Raw genomic sequence first — 21,269 nt, 5'->3', positions numbered from 1 at the left:
TCAAACGAGTGTGCATGTGTATATGTGTGGGGTGGGGGCAGGTGCTCACTGAAACACTGTGACAGCTAGCTCTTTCCTGAGTGCAGGCTTTTTAAAGTCAGACAATTGGATTCAGGTCTGTATAAAGGTGGATAATGAATTTTACCCCAATAAGCTTGTCTCCATTTTTTAAAACAAATGAGAATGAACACTGAGCCAATTCTGGAAGGTTATGGTTATAACTAAAATAATAAAATGAAGGTGAAATATTAAGCAAAATAGAGTTGCAAAGTAAGTGCTAAATGAATGAGAGGTATTTCTGTTTATTACTATTATTATAGTTATTTTATAAGAAGTTATACTCTACTCCATCTAGGCGAGGGTTAAATCAATTCACTTAATGTGTCTGAAAGACTACGGAAGTTGGCAATTTGATGAAATTACCCTATGATCAAGTTATGCCTATGTTTATAGAAATCAACCAGGTTTAAAGTGTAATAAATTGGCTGAGTTCTGCTAGATACCCTAAAGCACAACCTGCAGGCCCGAGGTAAGTGCCTCAACCAGGCTTTCTTCCACAATCCCCAGGGGCCGCCACGTCCACAGTACTGCAGGGACCTGCCAACCTGTATCTCACTGGCTCCTGCTGCCTGACAGCATCTGCTCTACATTCCTCTGCTCCTTATTTCAAGAAAAGAAAAAGTTGTGAAGGAGAAGATTCAGACTACAAAAAAGGAAAGTTAAAAAAAAAAAAAAAACAGTCTCTAAGTATGTGAAACTATTGTATTACAATTGATTTTTGGATTTAATTTTTTGTTTTTGGAGATCACATGAGTATATATTTAGAAATAAATTGATATAGAAATAAATGTATGTTTATATTTGTTTCCTTTGTAAAATCAGCAGTCTGTTTAACATGCCACATTTCTTGCCTGAAAATTACTACATGTATATAATCATTTACCAGGAAAGGAGTGAAAGACATGCCATCCCCCAAATACCAAACTGAAATATTGATTACTTTGAGTTAAAAACATAGGAGCAACGGTTGTTTCAGAAAGAGCCAGCTGATCATTCTCTTCCTACATGCGCGAAGCCATAGAGACTCCTCCTCGGAGGTGCACCCTCCATGTACCAGCTGAGAAAACAGCCCTTACACCAGACACTGGGATCCAGGGGTGCAATGGATCAGAATGAATATACTCACCTAAGTAATAACCCTTCTGCAAGTTTTACTCCCCTTCATATACCTCCTAATGACTCACCTGTTACCCCATCCTCTTTGTCCTGTCCTTTCTTCTTAAACTTATCATTCTTTCTCGGGAAAATATAAAATTGCCTCTCTTTGGCCACTTCCTCGGATTTCATGCTCTTGTGAAAAAGCCCCTGTATATGTAAAATTAATAAAACCCGTGTGTTTTTAGTGGCATCATTCCTCCATGTTCTGTTACAACTCATAATTAAAACAAACAGATTTATAGCTTTAAGCAGAATGCAGGAGGTGGAAGAGATGTACTAAATACCTGGTTTAATAAAACAGCAAATCTTGAGGCATTGAATGATAACACGTGTCAGGAAATATAATAACAAGTAACCCAATATATGATTTTATTTCCAAAATTTCAAGTAGTCCTATGAATGCTATAGATTGCCTATTAATTAATGACCAAGTTGTTTTCGCTTTGGAAGCATATACAGATTTTTTTTTCCAAAAACTGAAGTAGACAGTTTACATCAATAAGCAATAGATAATAAGCTAACGCAAGAGGCCTCAACATTATTAGTCATCAGGAAAATGCAAATTAAAAGCAAACTGAGTTCCTACTACACTCAGAAGAATTGCTAAAATGAAGAAAGCATCGATACTTGGAGCAACTGGAACTTGTGTGCATTGTCAGCGGCAGTATAAGAGTAAACAACCACTTTGAAAACAGTTTACTGAAGAGTTCATCAGACACCTACCAAGAAAAATAAAAATATATTATTACAAATAGGAGATTAACAGACATTTCAGTCATAAGAACTTCAAACTGAAAATAGCCCAGATGTCCATCAGCAAAATAATGGATAAACAAATGATGAAATTTTCAGAAAACAAAATACTACTTAGCAGTAAAAAAGAGCAATGTATCAATGAGGTAAAAAGGTGGAGGGATTTTAGAAATACATTAAACTGAAAGAAGGGAGCAAGATTCAAGACAATACTATTGGTTTCCTTTGATATGAAATTTTAGAATAGTCCAAACTAACGAACCTAATGAACGGAGATAAAAATTAGAGCAGTGGATGTATCTTAGGCCTGGGGTATCACTGGAAAAGGGCCTGCAGGACCTTTCTGAGGTGGTGAAAATGGTGTCTCTTCATAATGGGTGAATTACCAGGGTAGATATTTGTGGAAATTAGTTGAAAAGGAACATCTTAATATGAGCATTCTACTGTGTGTAAGCTGCACCTCAATTTGAAACAAATGGCAACAATTAACCTTCAAAACTGCTTGAATGGTTAATTCATTCTTTGAACAAAAAATTACTGCGAGGTATGATGTAAAACCATCTTACTAAGGATTAGTGAGTTCACCGATTTTTAACAATCCGCGATTTGATTGGATAATGATAGATGAGTAAATGAACCCAAGGAATGAAGATTCATCTGCAATTCAAAGCAACACACAAACACAGAGAGAGAGAGAGAGAGAGAGAGACAAGGAGAGAGAGAGAGAGAGACAGGGAGAGAGAGAACAGATGTAGATATAAAAGTGTATATTCCTTATCTCTAGGAAATTCCACACAAACACTTTGCACAGTTTTGAATGTTGGGGCAAATACATATACTCTTATTCGTGACTTAAGGCCACACACCGACCCATACACCTTGTCAGGGCTTCCTTGACCTCACTGTTTCTCACACCGTAGATGAGGGGGTTTAGTAAAGGGGTGAACATAGTATAGAAGGCTGACACAACCTTATCGAGGTTAGTGGACCTGTGGGATTTGGGTCTCATATAGGTAAAAATGGCAGCTCCATAAAAGAGTCCCACCACAGCCACATGTGAAGAGCAGGTGGCAAAGGCCTTCTTGCGGGCTTCTGTAGAGCGCATGTGGAGAACAGCGGCGAGGATGAGACCATAGGAGGACAGGATGAGGGACAAGGGGACCAGGAGCATTAACACACAGCAGATGTACATGGCGTTTTCGAAGACTGAAGTGTCAGCACAAGCCACACGCACCAGCACGGGGGCCTCGCAGAAGAAGTGATCGATCTCGTGTGCGCCGCAATATGGGAAGCTCAGGGTAGCAACAGCCTGCAGGAGCCCGTCAGCTGCACCCAGGAGCCAACACGACATGGTCATCCTCAGGCACAGCTGCCAGCTCATGAGAGTGGGATATCGGAGTGGGTGGCAGACAGCCGCGTAGCGGTCATAGGCCATGGCTGCTAAGAGGAAGCACTCTCCACCACCCAGTGTGGGGAGGAAGAAGATCTGCACACCACAGCCCGCGCGGGAGACGGCCTTATTTCCGGTCAAGTAGTCAGCCGCCATTTTGGGCACAGTGGTGGAAACCAGCATCACGTCCATGAGGGAGAGTTGGCTCAGGAGGAAGTACATGGGCGTGTGGAGCCTGCGGTCCCGGTGAATCAGGAGGATCATGAGGGCGTTGCCAAACAGGGAGGTCAAAACGGTGGCCAGAAGCATCATGAAGAGGACTTGGTGGGCTCTGGTGTGGTTAAAGAGTCCTAGGAGAATGAAATAAGGGGTATAACTCCCATTTTCCATGATTTCAAATAAGAGTGACACTGCAAATGGAGAAAAAGATGACAGAATGTTTATCCTTTATAGTACTCCATTTGAGTTACATAGTTCTTGAAAAACACTTGTGTGAAAGCAATGAAACCTATGTCAAATCTTTCATTTGCCACTTGCAAAATGTTCTAATTTGTGCATAAAATTAATTCAACTTTTTCTCTCTTTGACTTTGTCTCTCTCTCTTTGACTTTCCTTTTGCCTGTGTCTCTTTCTCTCTCTCTGTCTCTCTTTTTCTTTCTCTCTTTTTCCCCACATCCACATCAGTACTTCTTACAAACAGCATCCTTGAATAGTCAGAGGGGGTGCTCTGGAAGCACAGGAATCCCCCTCTCTGGGGCTCTGGTTTGTTTACACTTACACAATGCCCTGGGGCTGGTGACTTTAGATGTGAGGTGTGGAGGTGAGGAGGATACAAAAAAGGGCAGAAATATGCCCATAGAGGAGGAGGGAGCCGAGCACAGGAGCAATGGCAGAGTAATGAGGACCGCCCCTCAGCTGGCCTTTCACACCACTCCCTCTCACCTTGTATTCGCCCTTGGTCTATGAACCCTCTCCCAACTTTTCCCAGAATGTGTCTGCCCTCCAAATGCCTGGAACGAGAGCAGGGGGTGATGTATTTCCTGGGTCCTTAAAATGTACTCCCAATCCCCAAAGTAAGGGCATCACCTGGGAGGTTTGCATAGATGCAGAAACTCAGACCCCTCATCACCAGCTGAATTGGAATCGCATTGGAACAAGACCTCAGGTAACTGGAGTGCACATTAGTGGGACACACTGAGGACCACACTGTGTAAGGAACAGTAGCCAGTCATGCTCCTTAGCCCCAAAGGGTCTTTGACATTGCGTGCCAAATGCTTAAAAGATTTTTGCTCTTTGAAATTTCATGATGCAATAGAAACCACATGAATCAGGAGTCAGAACTTGGAAAAAACCCTGGTTCAGTTCCCCTCAAGCAAAAGATTTAACCTTCAGATCTCAAGGACCAGGGAGATAAAATGGGAATAATGATAATCATGCTGACCTCATACAAATACTGAGGTTAGATGAATTAGGAGCATCTGGTACACAGAAGAGACTGAACCAATGTCAGGTTCTTTTTACTAATAATGAAAAGCATGCCTGAGAAAGAATGATGCTTTAAGATTTAAATGACCCATGTATCATTACTTACAGGTTCACTTCTTGGTTTATGCAGAATCTTACATCAGATTTTGGGGAAAATTCCAAAGGTTTAGATAAAGAGTACAAACTCTACGATTTCATGAAAAGGTTTGGGTAGGAATTGGGAATATAGAAAATATCAAACTGTGCTGCATTCCATGATTTGATGGCTCTAACCAAAGAGGCACTTGGACCACGTGGAGAACAGTGATGCATTTGGGGTCATTCTGACTGAAACATGTCGGATGTGTTAGACTTTAAAGCAAACAACAACAAACAAAGCAAAGCTCTGATTGAGAAGAGTTATTTCCTCTTTGCACTCTGGTATAAGTTGATGGAAACTCATCTTTACAACTGTTTGTCTCACTTCGTTCTTTGCAGCTGCTTTACAGATCATGATGGGTCTCTGGGATGATTTGTGTTATGCAATTCACACATAAAGCACATAATGTTGGCCAGGCACAGTGACTCACACCTGTAATCCCAGAACTGTAGGAGGCCATGGCAGGAGGATCACAGGAGGCCAGGAGTTTGGGACCAGCCTGGGCAACACAGCAAGACCCCGTCTCCATAGAAGACAGAAAAGCCACAATTCCCACCGTCAGTGATGCACCCCTGTAGTCCCAGTTACTTAGAAGGCTGAGGTGGGGGAGGATCGCTTAAGCCCAATAGTTGAAGGAGCTATGGTGGCACCACTGCACTCCACCCTAGGTGACAGAGTGAGACCCCGTCTCAATTTTTTAAAAGCGACAACAACAAAAACACATAATGTCAGAACTGAAACAGCCTCACGAAAGTCCATAAAAAGGCAAGCTGGGAGTCACGGGCTAATACCAGCTGGAATTCAGCCGTTCCAGATGCTGCCAGTGGCCCTGGATGGAGGTGAAGTCAGGTGGAGATGCCCTTACTCCTTTCCTAGCTCTCTCTTCCCCAGAAGCAACCTTCCCAGTGCCCCCTTCACCTCTGTTCCGGAGGGTATAGATGAGAGGATTGAGGAGGGGGTGACAATGTTGTAGAAGAGCGTGAGGAACTTGCCCTGGTCCTGGGAGGAGCTGGCTCCTGGTTGCATGTACATGTAGATGATGTTTCCATAGAAAAAGGAGACCACAGTGAGACGGGAGCCGCAGGTGCCGAAGGCCTTCTGCCTTCCTGATGCTGACCGAATTTGTAACACAGCCCTCACAATGTGGCTGTAAGACAGCAGGATAAACACCAAGGGGGACAGCACAATGCCCACCGCCAGGACAAAGACGGTGCCTTCGATGGCCACAGTGCTGACGCAGGCCATCCGGATCAGGGCGGGCATCTCACACAGGAAGTGGTCCACCTCATGGCGCCCACAGCGGGGTAAGCACAGGGTCACAGGAGACATGGCCAAGGAGTTGGCCACCCCACAGCCCCAGGCCACTGACACCAAGCCCCGGCAGAGCCTGGGGTTCATGATCACCATGTAGTGCAGGGGCTTGCAGATAGCCACAAACCGGTCATAGGCCATGACGGCCAGGAGCAGGCACTCCACACCACCCAGACCCAGGAACAGGAAGAGCTGGATGGCACAGCCCATGTAGCTGATGGTCTTGTCAATGTCCATTAAGGTTGTAGAGCAGCTGGGGGATGGAGCTGGTGGTGAAACTGAGGTCCAGGAAGGAAAGGTGGGTGAGGAAGAAGTACATGGGGGTGTGGAGGTGGGGGTCCAGCCGGGACACCAGGATGATGGTGGTGTTGCCTACGAGGGTCAGAAGGTATGTGATCAGGATGACCACAAAGAGGATCCTCTCCAGATGGGGTCGGTCAGAGAATCCCAGTAGGATGAAATGGGTTTGGGTGCTGCCATTGGTTCCATCCATCTCTACTGCAGCTGAACAGAAATATCAATCCTAATAATAACAATAACAGCTGATATTAAGGGAGAACTTACTAGAAGCTAAGCATTCTTCTCTGCTTCTTATTTTATTCATTTAACCCTATCATAAGCTAAGCATTCTTCTCTGCTTATTTTATTCATTTAACCCTATCATAAGCTAAGCATTCTTCTATGCTTTTTATATTTATTTTATTCATTTAACCCCAGCTGTTATATGGAGTTGCACTATTATTATTAGCTCCCAACTTATAGAAAAGGAACCTGAAACACACGTGTGCTGAGCAAATATGATAAGTAGGAAGACACAGAGCTGATTCTGAACCCGGCAATGGAGCTGGGAGTGTGCAATCTTAACCACTATTAGCACTGCCTCTAAATCCAACGAAGTGAAGACAAATCCTGCTGTGGCCAAACCATGAATTTTTCTAGACTCCAGTCCCTAAGCTCCTGCCAAAAACCTCAAGGACTCAAAATGGAGCCTCAAAATAATCCATGAATAGTATTTAGGAAATACTCATTACACACAGAGTACTTTATCTATTACTAGTCTCAAAGAAACACCTCATTCATCAGGTTATCATTTCTGAGGTAATTTAAAAATTATATAAATTAAAAATTGGGCCTGGTATTGAAGAAATAGAGTGTATGGGTTTTTCTTCCAAAGTACTATATACTGCTTGAGAGGATAAAACAGATTGAAAAAACTGTAACAGATATTACAACTGTAATGCAATAATTCACGCATGTGTACAGAAACCTCTATCACGTTCCAATTCCAATACCACATCACATTCAAAGCAAAGCATATTTGATGAGACAAACCACAAGTCTTACAGATGGATATAGAGAGACTCGGTCGATCATGGTGTTTGGGTGATGGATGCATTAAAAGCCAAGACTTCGCCACTATGCAATACGTGCAGCTAAAAAGCAGTACTCCCAAATTAACATAAATAAATATAAGTATGTATGTACTCCCAAATTAATATAAATAAATATAAATATGTATGTGCAGGTAAAAAGCAGTACTCGCAAATTAATACAAATAAAAATAAATCCATACGTGCAGGTAACAAAACAGTACTCCCAAACTAAGACAAATGACAATAAATACATACCTACATTTTGGGCTACAGCTCCAAACTACTCTGCATTATCCCTAGGCCAACAAGACTAAATTACAAGATCTCAGCAAGCTCATTTTTCTTTTCATAGTTTTCTCATCTAAAATGGTAATAATCAAACCTACCTTACTTAGTTTACAGATATGCTTTGAGATTTTTTAATATGAAATATAAATACATAAAACATATAAAAGTTCAGTGAATGTAAAGGTTTCTACATATGTTAAAAAAAAAAGGTAATGTGTCATGCAAACACAGAATAGGAACACAAGCCCATAAGTCTAGCCAGAGAAATCCAGAAGAAAAAAAGCCTACTGAAGAGAAACAATCTTACCTTATATCTAATCAAGCTTTGAAAATACAGTAACTATATCATGATAACTGACAAGGCATTTGTGGGAGGAAGGGAGTGTGGGTCCCTTCTTTATTCCTTACACCAAAAAAATAAAATTACAAATTATATATTTAAACATTTAAAAAATACAACTACAATCAGAAAGCATGATAGTTATTTTTTCTTTTTTTCCCAATCATCTTGAATAAGTATACATCATAAGCCAAGTTGCAATTCTCAAAAGTTAAAAAGCAAAACATAGATAAATTGTATTACCTATTTAGAAAAATTTACACTCTAAGAAACACTTTTGGCCAGGTGCGGTGGCTCACGCCTGTAATCCCAGCACTTCGGGAGGCCAAGGTGGTGGATCACCTGAGGTCAGGAGTTCACAACTAGCCTGGCCAACACAGTGAAACCCCTTCTCTACTAAACATACAAAAATTACACAGGTGTGGTGGTGCACACCTGTAATCCCAGCTACTCGGGAGGTTGAGGCAGGAGAATAGCGTGAACCCGGGAGGTGGAGGTTGCAGTGAGCCGAGATCGTGCCACTGCACTCCAGCTTGGGTGACAGAGTGAAACTCCGTCTCAAAAACAAAACAAAACAAAACAAAAAAGAAACACTACTAGCAAAGTCTAAAAAATAATGACAATAGTAGAAAAATTCAACAAGACAACTGAAGGCTACCTTACTTTTTTCTCAAAAAAGTGACAAGAAAAACCTGTAGCAAAAGAAAAATATGTAATGACTTGAAGAAACAGTTCACAGGAAAATGAATGATTTACAAGCAAGTGATATAAACATTAGAAATGTTTTCACTGATGATTGAGGTTATAAAAATTTAAATATAAAGATATTTGCTTTTCCAGATAGGTAAATAGTGAAAAGTGTGGTAATATCCAGAGCTTGAAAAAAATGTGGGAAATAAGTCCAATCTCATAAACTTTTTTTTTTTTTTTTTTTTTTGAGACAGAGTCTCACTGTGTTGCTCAGGCTGGAGTGCAGTGATGTGATCTGGGCTCACTGCAGCCTCATTCTCCCAGGTTCTCCTGCCTCAGCCTCCCAAGTAGCTGAGATTACAGGCATGTGCCACCACACCCGGCTAATTTTTGTATATTTAGTTGAGATGGGGTTTTGCCATGTTGCCCAGGCTGGTCTTGAACTCCTGATCTCAAGCGATCTGCCCATCTTGGACTCCCAAAGTGCCAGGATTACAGGTATAAGCCATCATGCCTGGCCTCATGAACTCTTGATAAGAGTCAAAATTGAAATAGTATCTTTGGAAAGATCTTTAAAAAATGACTATTTAAATACACATATACCTTGACATAGTACATATTATTTTAACAAAAGAAATATCTGTCTTTCATAAAATGTTAAATGACATGCTTTTCTCATTGCCCTGTTAATTCCACATCTAGGAATCTGCTTTGCATTTATTAACCCTCAATGAGGAAACACATACCCTCAAAAATTTCATTATAGAATCTACTGAAATAGATAATACTGGGAAACGAGGTATGTTAAAGTGATAGACATGATTTAATAGATGATGACTGGAAACAATCACTAAATTGGAATGACATTACCAAGAATTTTGTCCAAAAAAAAAAAAGATATTACTATCAAACAAGTAGAAAGCTAACCATACTGGGCGCGGTGGCTCACGCCTGTAATCCCAGCACTTTGGGAAGCTGAGAAGGGTGGATCACGAGGTCAGGAGTTCGAGACCAGCCTGGCCAAGATGGTGAAACCCCATCTCTACTAAAAAATACAAAAATTAGCCGGGCATGGTGGCGCATGCTTGTAACCCCAGCTACTTAGGAGGCTGAGGCAGGAGAATCACTTGAACCCGGGAGGCAGAGGTTGCAGTGAGGCAAGATCGCACCACTGCACTCTAGCCTGGTGACAGAGTGAGACTCCGTCTCAAAAAAAAGAAAGCTAAATACAATGTACAGTGAGATTATATGTAGTGTGACTCCATTTTTTGTTCACAAACTCTCACTATACACACACAAACACACATGGTACGTATATATGTATACAGGCACATGTTGCAGAACAACACATTTTGGTCAACAACAAATTACATCTGTGGTGGTTCCACCTCCTCAAGAGGAGTCTGAGGCAGGTCCTTCAGGCAGTATTGTAGAAGGCATTGTGATCATAGGAGGTGACAGCTCCAGGCATGTGGCTGCCCTGGAAATCCTTCTTTGGGACAAGGTGTAGAGGTGGAAGACAGTGGTACTGATCATTCTGTCTCAGTGGACACCCAGGCTAATGTGTTTGCTTGTGTCTTAGTTTGCAACGAAAAAGTTTGAAAAGTAAAAAAAAAAAAAATTAAACAGAATATAACTTGTAGAATAAGAATAAAAAGAAAGTATTTTACACAGGTTTACAATGTGTGTTTTAAGCTAAGTGCTATTACAAAAAAAGTCACAAAGTTAAAAAGTAAAATGTTTACAATGTAAAAACGTTTCAATAAAGTAAGGATAGTTACTTTATTGAAAGAAAAATACTTTTTAATGCATTTAATATAGCCTAAGTGTACAAAGCTGATGAAGTCTGCAGTCATGTACAGGAATGTCCTGGGTCTTCACATTCAGTCTGCACCCAGCCACTGACTCACCCAGAGCAAATGCCAGTCCTGCCAGCTCCATTCATGGTAAGTGCCCTAGACAGGTGACCATTCTTTGTATTTTATACAGTATTTTTACTGTGCCTTTTCTATGTTTAGATACACATATACTTACCACTGTGTTACAGCTGTCTTCAGCATTCAGTACAGTACCATGCTGTACTCGTTTGTAGCCTAGGAGTGACAAGCTACACCAGACACTTATGGGCCAGGCTTGTGGTAGGATACACCATCTGGGTTTGTGTAAGTACATGCTGTGACACTCACACAACGACAAAATCACCTAACGATGCATTTCTCAGAATATATCCCCATCATTAAGCAACACATGACTGTATTTGCATTCAAATAGAACTGATATCTGGACGTACGGTTTGAAATTGTTGGAAAGCCTCATTTCTAGCTTGGGCAACATGGGGAGACACCATCTATACAAAAGTCAAAATTGAACCTTAGCCCGGCATGGTCGCACGAAGGTATGGTCCCAGCTACTCAAGAGACTGAGGTAGGGGGATCAATGTGCGCAGGAGGTCGAGGCTGCAGTGAGCTGTGATCATGCCGCTGGCACCTCAGCCTGGGTGACAGAGTAAGACCCTGTCCTCCCCAACCCCTGCCAAAAAGAGACTCACTTTTAGAAAGTGAAGCAGAGGTTAAAGAAGACTCTCATGAGGCCGGGCACGGTGGCTCACGCTTGTAATCCCAGCACTTTGGGAGGCTGAGGCGGGTGGATCACCTGAGGTTGGGAGTTCAAGACCAGCCTGACCAACATGGAGAAACCCCATCTTTACTAAAAATACAAAAAAAAAAAAAAAATTAGCCGTGTTTGGTGGCGTATGCCTGTAATCCCAGCTACTCGGGAGGCTGAGGCAGGAGAATCACTTGAACCCGAAAGGTGGAGGTTATAGTGAGCCGAGACCACCCCATTGTATGCCAGCCCGGGAGACAGCGAAACACTGTCTCAAAAATAATAATAATAATAGTAATAATAATAATTTTGCATTGGTAGATGTAGTGCTTTGTTATAATTGAACGACTTGTGATATAAGTGCAGTCTGTGTATATCTTTGTGTGTTGGTGTGTCATAATTTTTTTTTTTTGAGACAGAGTCTCACTCTGTCACCCAGGCTGGAGTGCAGTGGCACAATCTCGGTTCACTGCAAGCTCCGCCTCCCGGGTTCACGCCATTCTCCTGCCTCAGCCTCCCGAGTAGCTGGGACTACAGGCGCCCGCCACCACGCCCGGCTAATTTTTTGCATTTTTAGTAGAGACGGGGTTTCACCATGTTGCTCAGGATGGTCTCGATCTCCTGACCTCATGATCCGCCTGCCTTGGCCTCTCAAAGTGCTGGAATTACAAGCATGAGCCACCGCGCCCGGCCTGTCATAATTTATAAATGTTCTAGGAGCAAGGAGTATGTTCTTCAGATTTTTTTAACCCTTGAGGCACTCCCTATGGCTTCTTTATTTAACAAACCAACCTAGAAGTGCAGACCTCTGAGCTGAGTTCCTCAATCCAGAAACCTACTCACCATCGTCCCTTGTATGCTGCTAGGCAACACTGAAAGAATGCAGGAACACAGACGTAGCGAAAGGGCCTCAGCCAGGTCACGAAATGCCTTCTACCCTCTTGGGCGCTCACAGGTGCTGTAGCCAGGTGTCAGGAAATCCAAGTGCCTCTCTCAGGCTTGGCCCATTCCCTATAAACGCAATGGCCCACAGTATTTGTGAATAGGGGTTCACTGCAATTACGCAGTGTTGCAGCTCTGCTGAGGGAAGACTGGAGACGGACTCTGATGGTGGCCTGGGTTCATCAGCATCCAAAGCGCTGGGGAAACTTCAGACCCACAGGGATCACTAGCACATCCACTGAGGCAGAGGCGTGCACCACATCAAACTGCCCGATCTCCCGTCAGGTCCGGAGAGAAAATGAGGACCATGAGAATTTGTCCCTTGATATAAAAAGAATTTACCACCTCATGTAAGTAAAGTTAGGGAACTCAATCCACTGTTGTTCTAAAAACATAAATACCAATGAGCCATTTGCTCCTCTCTCCTGTTCCCAAGAATCATTATATGGCTAAGAAAACAGCTGAGGCATAATTGGTCCCAGGCTACCTAGAACAGAATCATGCATTTTGTTTTTTTCTCTCTCCTTATATCTGCTGAAAATAGGGCCAAAATATTTTGACATCTTCTTTTTACTAATATTTTTATGTACGAAAGAGAAAGAACCCATTGTCCTACATAGTGAAAAAAATCATATAAAGTGTATTATTATATTAAGGAGCTACAGCGTGGCCTGTTTTATTTTTATTTATTTATTTTGAGACGGAGTTTCACTCTTTTGCCCAGGCTGGAGTGCAGTGGTGCAATCTCTGCTCACTGTGACTTGCAACCTCCATACCCTGGGTTCCAGCAATTCTCCTGCCTCAGCCTCCCTAGTATCTGGGATTATAGGCACCCGCCACCACGCCTGGCTAATTTTTGTATTTTTAGTAGAGATGAAGTTTCACCATGTTGGCCAGGCTGCTCTTGAACTCCTGACCTCAGGTGATCCAAGCCCATTGGCCTCCCAAAGTGCTGGGATTACAGGTGTGAGCCACTGCGCCCAGCCTTATTTTTACTTTTTGATTTGAAAGGAAGATGTTAGCACACATAGGTTTATATTTTAGTTTCCAAAACTGATAAGGAAATTGAGAAACTATCACTACTTAGATGTGTATATGTAACTATGTTTTCAACGCTCTTGTAAAGACAAAAATGACGTCACAATGCCGAATCTTTTAAAGAAAATAAATACACAGAAATAGCCAAGCAATGTCAGAAAAAAATCAGACTTAGAGTCAATTAACTAAGAAACTTATCAATATGACGGGGTACTTTTGGACAGATGTAGCCAGAGAATTACAGAGTAAAGAGACTATTCTACATAAGTGAATGTGTAGGATTCATAGAATGTGTGTGGTACACATATGCAGGCCCTGACATCCTTTCTTCCTCCCTGTGTAATGGAAAAGCAGACCACAGAGGGCCCCAGAAGCACAGAGAAAGCATGCACCAAGGAGTCGGTGCTTGGAGAGCAGATGGGTTGAATAGATCCCAGCGTTCCCAATTCTCTGCGTTCTGGGGTTCTAGGGGTTGCAATCACCACTCTAAGCACTTTCCATTAGTTTTGCTGGCTAAGGAGGTTATTTCACTTCCCACTCCTGATTGCTCCCTGTATCCCCTCCTCCCAGTCCTCTTCACTCAGGGCCTTCTCAACATGCTAGAAAAATTAGTCAAAGTCCGGGTGCAGTGGCTCACACCTGTAATCCCAGCACTTTGGGAGGCAGGCAGATCACCTGAGGTCAGGAGTTCAAGACCACCAGCCTGGCCAACATGGCGAAACCCCGTCTCCACTAAAAACACAAAAATTAGTTGAGTGTGGTGGCGGGCGCCTGTAGTCTCAGCTACTCAGGAGGCTGAGGCAGGAGAATCATTTGAACCCGGGAAGCGGAGCTTGCAGTGAGCCAAGATCATGCCACTGTACTCCAGCCTGGTCAACAGAGTGAGACTCCGTCTCAAAAAAAAAAAAAAAAGTTTATTAAATTGATAAACCAGTCACCTGATTTGGAGGAGTGGTCATGAGGGTATATTGGCCTGTTCTCACACTCCTATAAATATTTGAAACCGGGAAACTTATGAAGAAAAGAGGTTTAGTTGGCTCACGGTTCCGCAGGCTGTGCAGGAAGCAAGGCCGCATCTGCTTCCAGGAGGCCTCAAGGAGCTTTTACTCATGGCAGAAGGCAAAGCGGGAACTGGTGTCTTACGTGGCAAGAGCAGGGGCAAGAGAAAGTTGTGGGGCCACACACTTTTAAACAACCAGATTTCACAACTCATCCAAGGGAGATGGTGTTAAACCATGAGAAACTGCCCCCATGATCCAATCACCTCCCACCAGGCCCACCTCCAACACTGGGGATTATAATTGAGCATGAGATTTGGGTGGGGACACAAAGCCAAACCATATCAGGGGGTATTGAGCAAATTAGTTCTTTGAATAAATTATCCAGTCTTCTGGATATGTGGACATAGTTCTGGAGGGTTATAGCTTAGAAAAGGCCAGAAGCTCGTGTTGGGGATTGACTTTCTCTTTTAGTTTTCTATTTTTTAAGGAGAGGGTCTCACTCTGTCACTCAGGCCAGAGTGCAGTGGCGTGATCCTGGCTCACTGCAGAGTTGAAATCCTGGGCTCAAGCAATCCTCCCACATCAGCCTCCCAAGTGGCTGGGACTACAGGTTTGCACCACCATCTCTGGCTAATCTGTATTTTTTTTGTAGGAACCAGGTCTTGCTTTGTTGCCCAGCTGGTCTCGAACTTCTGGTCTCAAGCAATCCTCCCACCTCAGTCTCCCAAAGTGTTGGGATTACAGGCATGAGCCACTGTGCTCTACCAGGGTTGATGCTCAAATTTTTATAGAGAACAAAGGAATTTCACTGGTAATTGTCAGAGCTGTCCTTAAGGATATGTCAGAAAGAAAAAAAATTATGATTTGAGATAGAAAAAAAGCCAAATGTATATAACAGAAATGCACAGTAATAGGGAAGTGACGGGAAGGACAGCAGACCTAAGACACCCCATTTCTAGAAAGGCACATAAAACATTAACATCGATTTTTTTTTTTAAAAAAAAGGTTGTAGTCTATGTAAGTTTACAGAAAATTCCCCATATTTTTAGTGACAATACCATTTTGAGAGGTGGCTTATGGAGTATGAGATGAAGCATAATTCAAAGGTGTCACTGTGATGTCACAGGGAATCAAAAACACAGGGGGTTCAATGGGACTAGGCCTGGACATGCCAAGTTATCACATCACAAAATCCATCATGTTTACAAACTTAAGACTTCTGCTCAATTTTTCTCTATATCCCCAAAATTTTACTAATTTAGCACTTGGCATTAAACATTATTGGCCAATAATAATAAATATTGTATCAGTAGACTATATTACATTTCGCAAAACATTTTCAGGTCCATCAATTTTGCTCTCCACATAGTCAATCATTTATTCATTCAACAAATACAGATTGAGTGATAACCACATACAAACCAGCATTGGGGGTGCTTGAGAAACATTGAACATATCATTGTCAACAAAGATACCTCACCTTGTGGTGTTTACATTTAGCACAAAAAGGCAAAACATAAATAAATAAATTAAATAAGCCTAATAAATAAGAGAACAATATAGTACACTAGACGACACGTACTATATGGGGAACAAAGAGCCTCCACTGAGCCTAGCAAGGGCGACTGGAAAGGTGAGCTCTAGGTGGGCTCTGGGGGAGTAGGGCTGTATGGTATCACTGAGAAGCTGGATCTCAGAAGACTTAAGAAGAAAGGGAATAACGAGTCAAGGGGACATCAGGGAAAAGGGAATGTTAAGCAGAAGCCACAGCTGGGGAAATGGCCCTATGATGGGAAGTGCCTGCTTTGGTGGAAATCCAGCCATGAGGCCAGGGCAGCTGGAGCAGAATGCAAAAGGAAGTAGGGGTGGAAGAGAGAATCAGAGGAGGGATGGGGGTTCAGATCCTCTAGGGCCTGGGGGTTCACATCCTCTAGGGCCTGGGGGTTCACTGTGAGGATTCTGACTTTACTCTAAGTTGAATGGGAGGTCCTTGTGATGGTATCTAAGTCACTGTGATGCCAGCACATCCTTGGGTGCTAAAAGGATCAGCCCAGCTGCTGTAGAGAGACTGGGAGTGGAAGGGCCTAGAGCCCAAGCGGGACCACTGTGAGGAAACGAAGGTCATAATCCAGAGGGGCAGGATGGAGTTCCGACCATGGTTACAGCAGCAGGGTGGCCACGACAACTGAATCCCGGACATATTCTGAAGGTAGGACCAACAGGGCTTGCTGATGGACTGGATGTGGGCTGGAGAAATCAAGAAAGTACTCAATCGGATGCCTGGCTTAAGCAACCAAAAGAATGGAGATGCCATCCAGTGACAGGGAGAAGCCTGTGGTTTTTGTTGTTGCAGTTAGGGAGAGACTCGGGGAGAAATTTGTGGTTGAGTTTTAGGCAAATTGAGTTTAAAATGTCTATTTTGATGTCACGTGGACAGCTGAATATAAACACTACCATTCAGAGGAAAGGAGAGGGAAAGCCAGGAAACAGGTACGGATGTTGAGGATTTTGCTGGTAATGAAACAAAGTTCCAGAGGAAATAGTGGCGATCTTTCAGGAGTTGGCAAGGGAAAGAGAAGGGTGATTACAGGAGACACACAAAACTCTGTGAACCTAAGAATACAAGAGATGACGACTCACATCGGTTTACTGACTGATATAAACCACGATAAAATGCACAGTGAGACAGGATTCAGCAGAGACAGTGAGACCAGAGTATTGGGCTACACAGTGGGAAATGGATACTCCTGGGACGCTCATTCTACCCTGTAGAGAGAGTAGAAGACATGTGGAGGTGTTCTCCTTCCCACCCAGGGCTTCCCCGTCTCAGGGAATGGGTGGTGCCCCATGAAAGGGGTATCTCAAGCCACCCACCTGACCCCTGTGGGAAGGGATGCTGTTGCTGGGCTGAAGCCCAGATTCCCTACACAGACCTTGCGTGAGGGAGGGCTAGGGCACACATGGCCTGTGGAACACCAAGAAGAGGGACACAAGGATGCATTATTTCCTCTGTTTGCAAATCTATCACAGAGAGTAGAAGTGTTCGCTCATGATCAAACAATTAAAATCTAGGAAGAAGGCTACGTTAGTAATATCATTGGAAGGTAAGTTAAAGATGTCAGTCGAAAAAATCTCACTGGAAGAGAAAAACATCTTAAACTTCAAATTGAGGAGGAAAATTAAACCTTCTGCAGATTACCAGATAATGTTAAATAATTTGCCATTAATTAATATTTGGTTAGCATTGAAGCATTTACCACTTAAATATTTTAGCATTTGTGTAACATTTATTTATTTATTTGTTTGTTTATTTATTTATTTATTTTTGAGATGGAGTCTTGCTCTGTTGCCCAGGCTGTAGTGCAGTGGCGCAATCTCGGCTCACTGCAAGCTTCGCCTCCTGGGTTCACGCCATTCTCCTGCCTCAGCCTCCCAAGTATCTGGGACTACAGGCGCCCACCACCATGCCCAGCTAATTTCTTTTTGTATTTTTAGTAGAGACGAGGTTTCACTGTGTTAGCCAGGATGGTCTCAATCTCCTGACCTCGTGATCTGCCCGCCTTGGCCTCCCAAAGTGCTGAGATTACAGGCATGAGCCACTGTACCCGGCCATAACAATTATTTAGAAGACAGTGATACAAAGAAGGCAGTAAGGTTAGCCTTCAATGACTTTTAAAATTTTTGTTGGAAAGGTACAGAATATACTTTAAAAATAAGTTAAATATTATCATCATTTCATCATCATCATTATAATGTATTTAAATGGAAAAGCTGAATTCAAACCAGCAATATCAAGTATGACCTTAAATATTTACCATAACACTGTGAGGCCAGTATAATTGTTCCATGTATAGGAACCATAACAAGGAGCTGAAAGACAGAAGTGTTGTTTGAGGTCTCTTATTTTTTTTTTGGAGATGGAGTCTCACATTAGGCTGGAGTACCGTGGTGAGATCTTGGCTCACTGCAACCTCCGCCTCCAGGGTTCAAGCAATTCTGTCTCAGCCTCCCGAATAGCTGGGATTACAGGCTCCTGCCACCATGCCCAGCTAATTTTTCTTTTTTTTTTTTTTTTAGTAGAGACAGGGTTTCACCATGTTGGCCAGGCTGGTCTCGAACTCCTGAGCTTGTGATCCACCCGCCCCAGCCTCCCAAAGTGCTGGGATTACAGGCCTGAGTCACTGCACCCAGCCTTAAGGTCTTATAACTAGTAAATATCTACGTTAAAGAAATGAATGAAAATTCTGATAAATTTCTACTTAAAGTGTATCCAGAGAAAACGGAAAATGTCTAGGAGTTAGTGATATTAGATTCAGAGGAATGAGCTTTGTAATTCTTAAAAATTAGTCCCAGAATAAAAAGTATTTTAAAAGTAATTAAGTCATAGGAAATGTGACTGTATAAAGGAATGGCTCTAAATGTATTAATGTAGAAGGAAGCAACAGGTTAAACAGTAAGAGGTAAGAAACAAAAAATAAGGAACGAGAGAGAGAGAGAGAGACAGGGAAAGAGAGATAGAGGGGGGAAGGAGAGAATGAGAAGGAAAATCAGGAGAAACAGAATTAAGGAGGTGACACTGGAATAGTATCAGACCACTCTGAATCAATTTAAGAACTGCCATGTCTAATTCTTACATGGAAGATTTGGAATACAAGGATATTGAAAGGAATAACAAATTATAATGAATGATAGAAATCCTTATGTAATCCAAGGTCAATAATTTGAAGGAAGACATCAAGAAAATGTGATCTAGAAATAGAGGTTGAGATTGCTCCATTTATAAAATTATTATGCTCTATAATCTTCCCATATGCAAATATTTCATATTCTCTCTTTTGTCCCATGGAAATATTTCATGGCAACAAGGAATCAAGTGCTGACCTATATGGGGGTATCTGTTAAAACTTAGTACATTGATATCCTTCACCCCACTCCAGGAACGTTTGCTACGCTAGGACTGCATCTTGGGAACAGAATTTTAGAGATGATCATCTCTTACGTCAGAAGCAGGATCTAAATGATCCCTGGATGCCCAGTTTCCTGACTCTGCTACTGTCATGGGTGGCAAGATAAGAGGAGTTGCATCACAGATGAAAAAGTAAGGCCGAAGAAGACCAGAGAACAGTTGGTTGAATGTGTAGATATAAGACCCATTTGTGACATTATAGAATGAAATTTCACCGGCTTCATAGTCCAAGAAAATCCCAATGCAGCGAGGACTTTCCAGTTGGAGAAGAGGCACCGACGGGGAGGCAAGGACCATGTACTCATTTCCTTTCAGCAGCCACAGGGCCCAGACCCCATTCTCAGGAGATGGCGTGGTTTCCCCCTTTCTTGGCAGTGTGTCTTGACAGACCCCTAGACCCCACTCTGCTCTTTCTCCCACCAGAACCTCCCAGTAATGCCTCCCTGTTGAGAAGCTCTGCAAACCCAGGATGCAGGGCCACGTGTCAAATCGCTCAGGGTTGTTGGGGACATCCCTCCATGGCTCTCCATCCTGCACACTGCGCAGGTCGGCGGTCAAGAGCAGACTCGGGTGCGCTGTGGCAGGATCCAGCTTTACATCCACTGCAGAAAGAATGTGGTGGAACTGGTGAAAGGAAAGAAAGGACTGGGAGAAACTTAGGAAACCGCTGAAAGAACAGTCCCACAGTTCCTGACTTTTCTCTCTCTAATAACTCCTAGAGAAACCAAATCAGTATTTCACCTTACAGGTGATATCTTTTTTATTACTTTATTATTCTTTATAACTTTCTGGTGTATTCCACTATTACCTCTGCGTAACCCAGAACTCTTTAACTTCCCCAATAAAAACAACTATTGATGATGACAAACCAAGTGAATAATCATTTAGTTTCCTTTCATTTACATCTAATGCATTTGTGTGTGTGTGTGTGTGTGTGTGTGTGTGTGTGTGAGAGAGAGAGAGAGAGAGAGAGAGAGTGAGAGAGAGAGAGAGACGGGGTCTCGCTATGTTGCCCAGGCTGGAGTACAGAGCTATTCATGGGCATAGCCATGGTACACTACAGCCTCAAACTCTTGGACTCAAGCAATTCTCCCGTGCCTGCCTCCCCAGCAGCTGGGACTACAGGTGCACACCACCATGTCTGGCTTACATCCAAAGCATTTGGGTGCACTTAGAAGGAACTTCTGCATTTAACATAAAATTTATAAACCCCTTAGGAATTTTTTTTCTTAAAAATCTATAGGAGAATTTTATTAATATTAAACCCACTATTCCAAAGTTATATTACTGTGGTAGGCAGAATTCTAAGATGGACTCCATGACCTTCACACCCTGGTGTTAGCCTCATGAGTATGTTACACTGTATGACGAGAGAGATTATCAAGGTGAGTCTAATCTAATCCCACAAGTCCTGTAAAATCAGAAAGTTTTCCCTGGCTTTTGGGTTGGTGGCAGCAGGAAAGGTCAATAAGATGTGGATTTGGTATCTCTTTGCTGGCTTTGAAGATGGAAAGGTCACATGAGGAGAAAAATGAGTGATCTCCAGAGCTGAGAATGGCCCCCAGCCAACAGCCAGCAAGAAAACAGGAATCTCAGTACTGCATTTGCATGGAATTGTATTACGCCAACAACCTGAATAAGCTTGGCGTAAGGTTCTTCCCCAGACCTACAGAGAAGCCTGGCCTGGCCTGGCCAACACCCATATTAGGGCGTTGAGAAAACCTCAGCAGA

At 42.7% G+C, this 21,269-nt stretch overlaps 2 protein-coding genes and 1 long non-coding RNA gene across 12 annotated transcripts in view; 1 reads left to right on the top strand and 2 right to left on the bottom strand.

Annotated features, from left to right (window-relative positions):
* Positions 1-1,753: 1,753 nt before the first annotated feature.
* TRIM58 (tripartite motif containing 58) overlaps positions 1,754-21,269 on the bottom strand; it is a 58,474-nt gene continuing 38,958 nt past the window's right edge. For 8 of the 10 annotated variants that reach the window (XM_058430761.1, XM_058430764.1, XM_058430763.1 and 5 more), the window contains one exon: positions 2,613-3,711. In XM_058430761.1, coding sequence (XP_058286744.1) covers positions 2,813-3,711 — 899 coding nt within the window. In that variant the 3' untranslated portion in view covers positions 2,613-2,812. Of the gene's footprint in view, positions 1,938-2,612; positions 3,712-15,924; positions 20,141-21,269 lie in introns of those variants that run through there. The other 2 variants (XM_058430769.1, XM_032136697.2) reach the window with 2 other exon arrangements.
* On the bottom strand, positions 5,847-6,789 carry LOC116457845 (olfactory receptor 2W3-like). Its single transcript, XM_032137326.2, is given in 4 exon segments — positions 5,847-5,907; positions 5,909-5,939; positions 5,942-6,527; positions 6,529-6,789. Coding segments are annotated over 4 exon segments (939 nt in total).
* LOC131381846 (uncharacterized) lies at positions 16,504-20,406 on the top strand. Its single transcript, XR_009210835.1, has 2 exons — positions 16,504-16,781; positions 19,510-20,406. It is a non-coding gene; the product is annotated as an uncharacterized LOC131381846 (long non-coding RNA).

The sequence above is a fragment of the Hylobates moloch genome, unplaced genomic scaffold, assembly GCF_009828535.3.
Source record: "Hylobates moloch isolate HMO894 unplaced genomic scaffold, HMol_V3 SCAFFOLD_18, whole genome shotgun sequence".
NCBI lineage: Eukaryota > Metazoa > Chordata > Mammalia > Primates > Hylobatidae > Hylobates > Hylobates moloch.
Note: the sequence above shows the minus strand (reverse complement) of the source record. Positions and strands in the feature narration are given on the sequence as shown.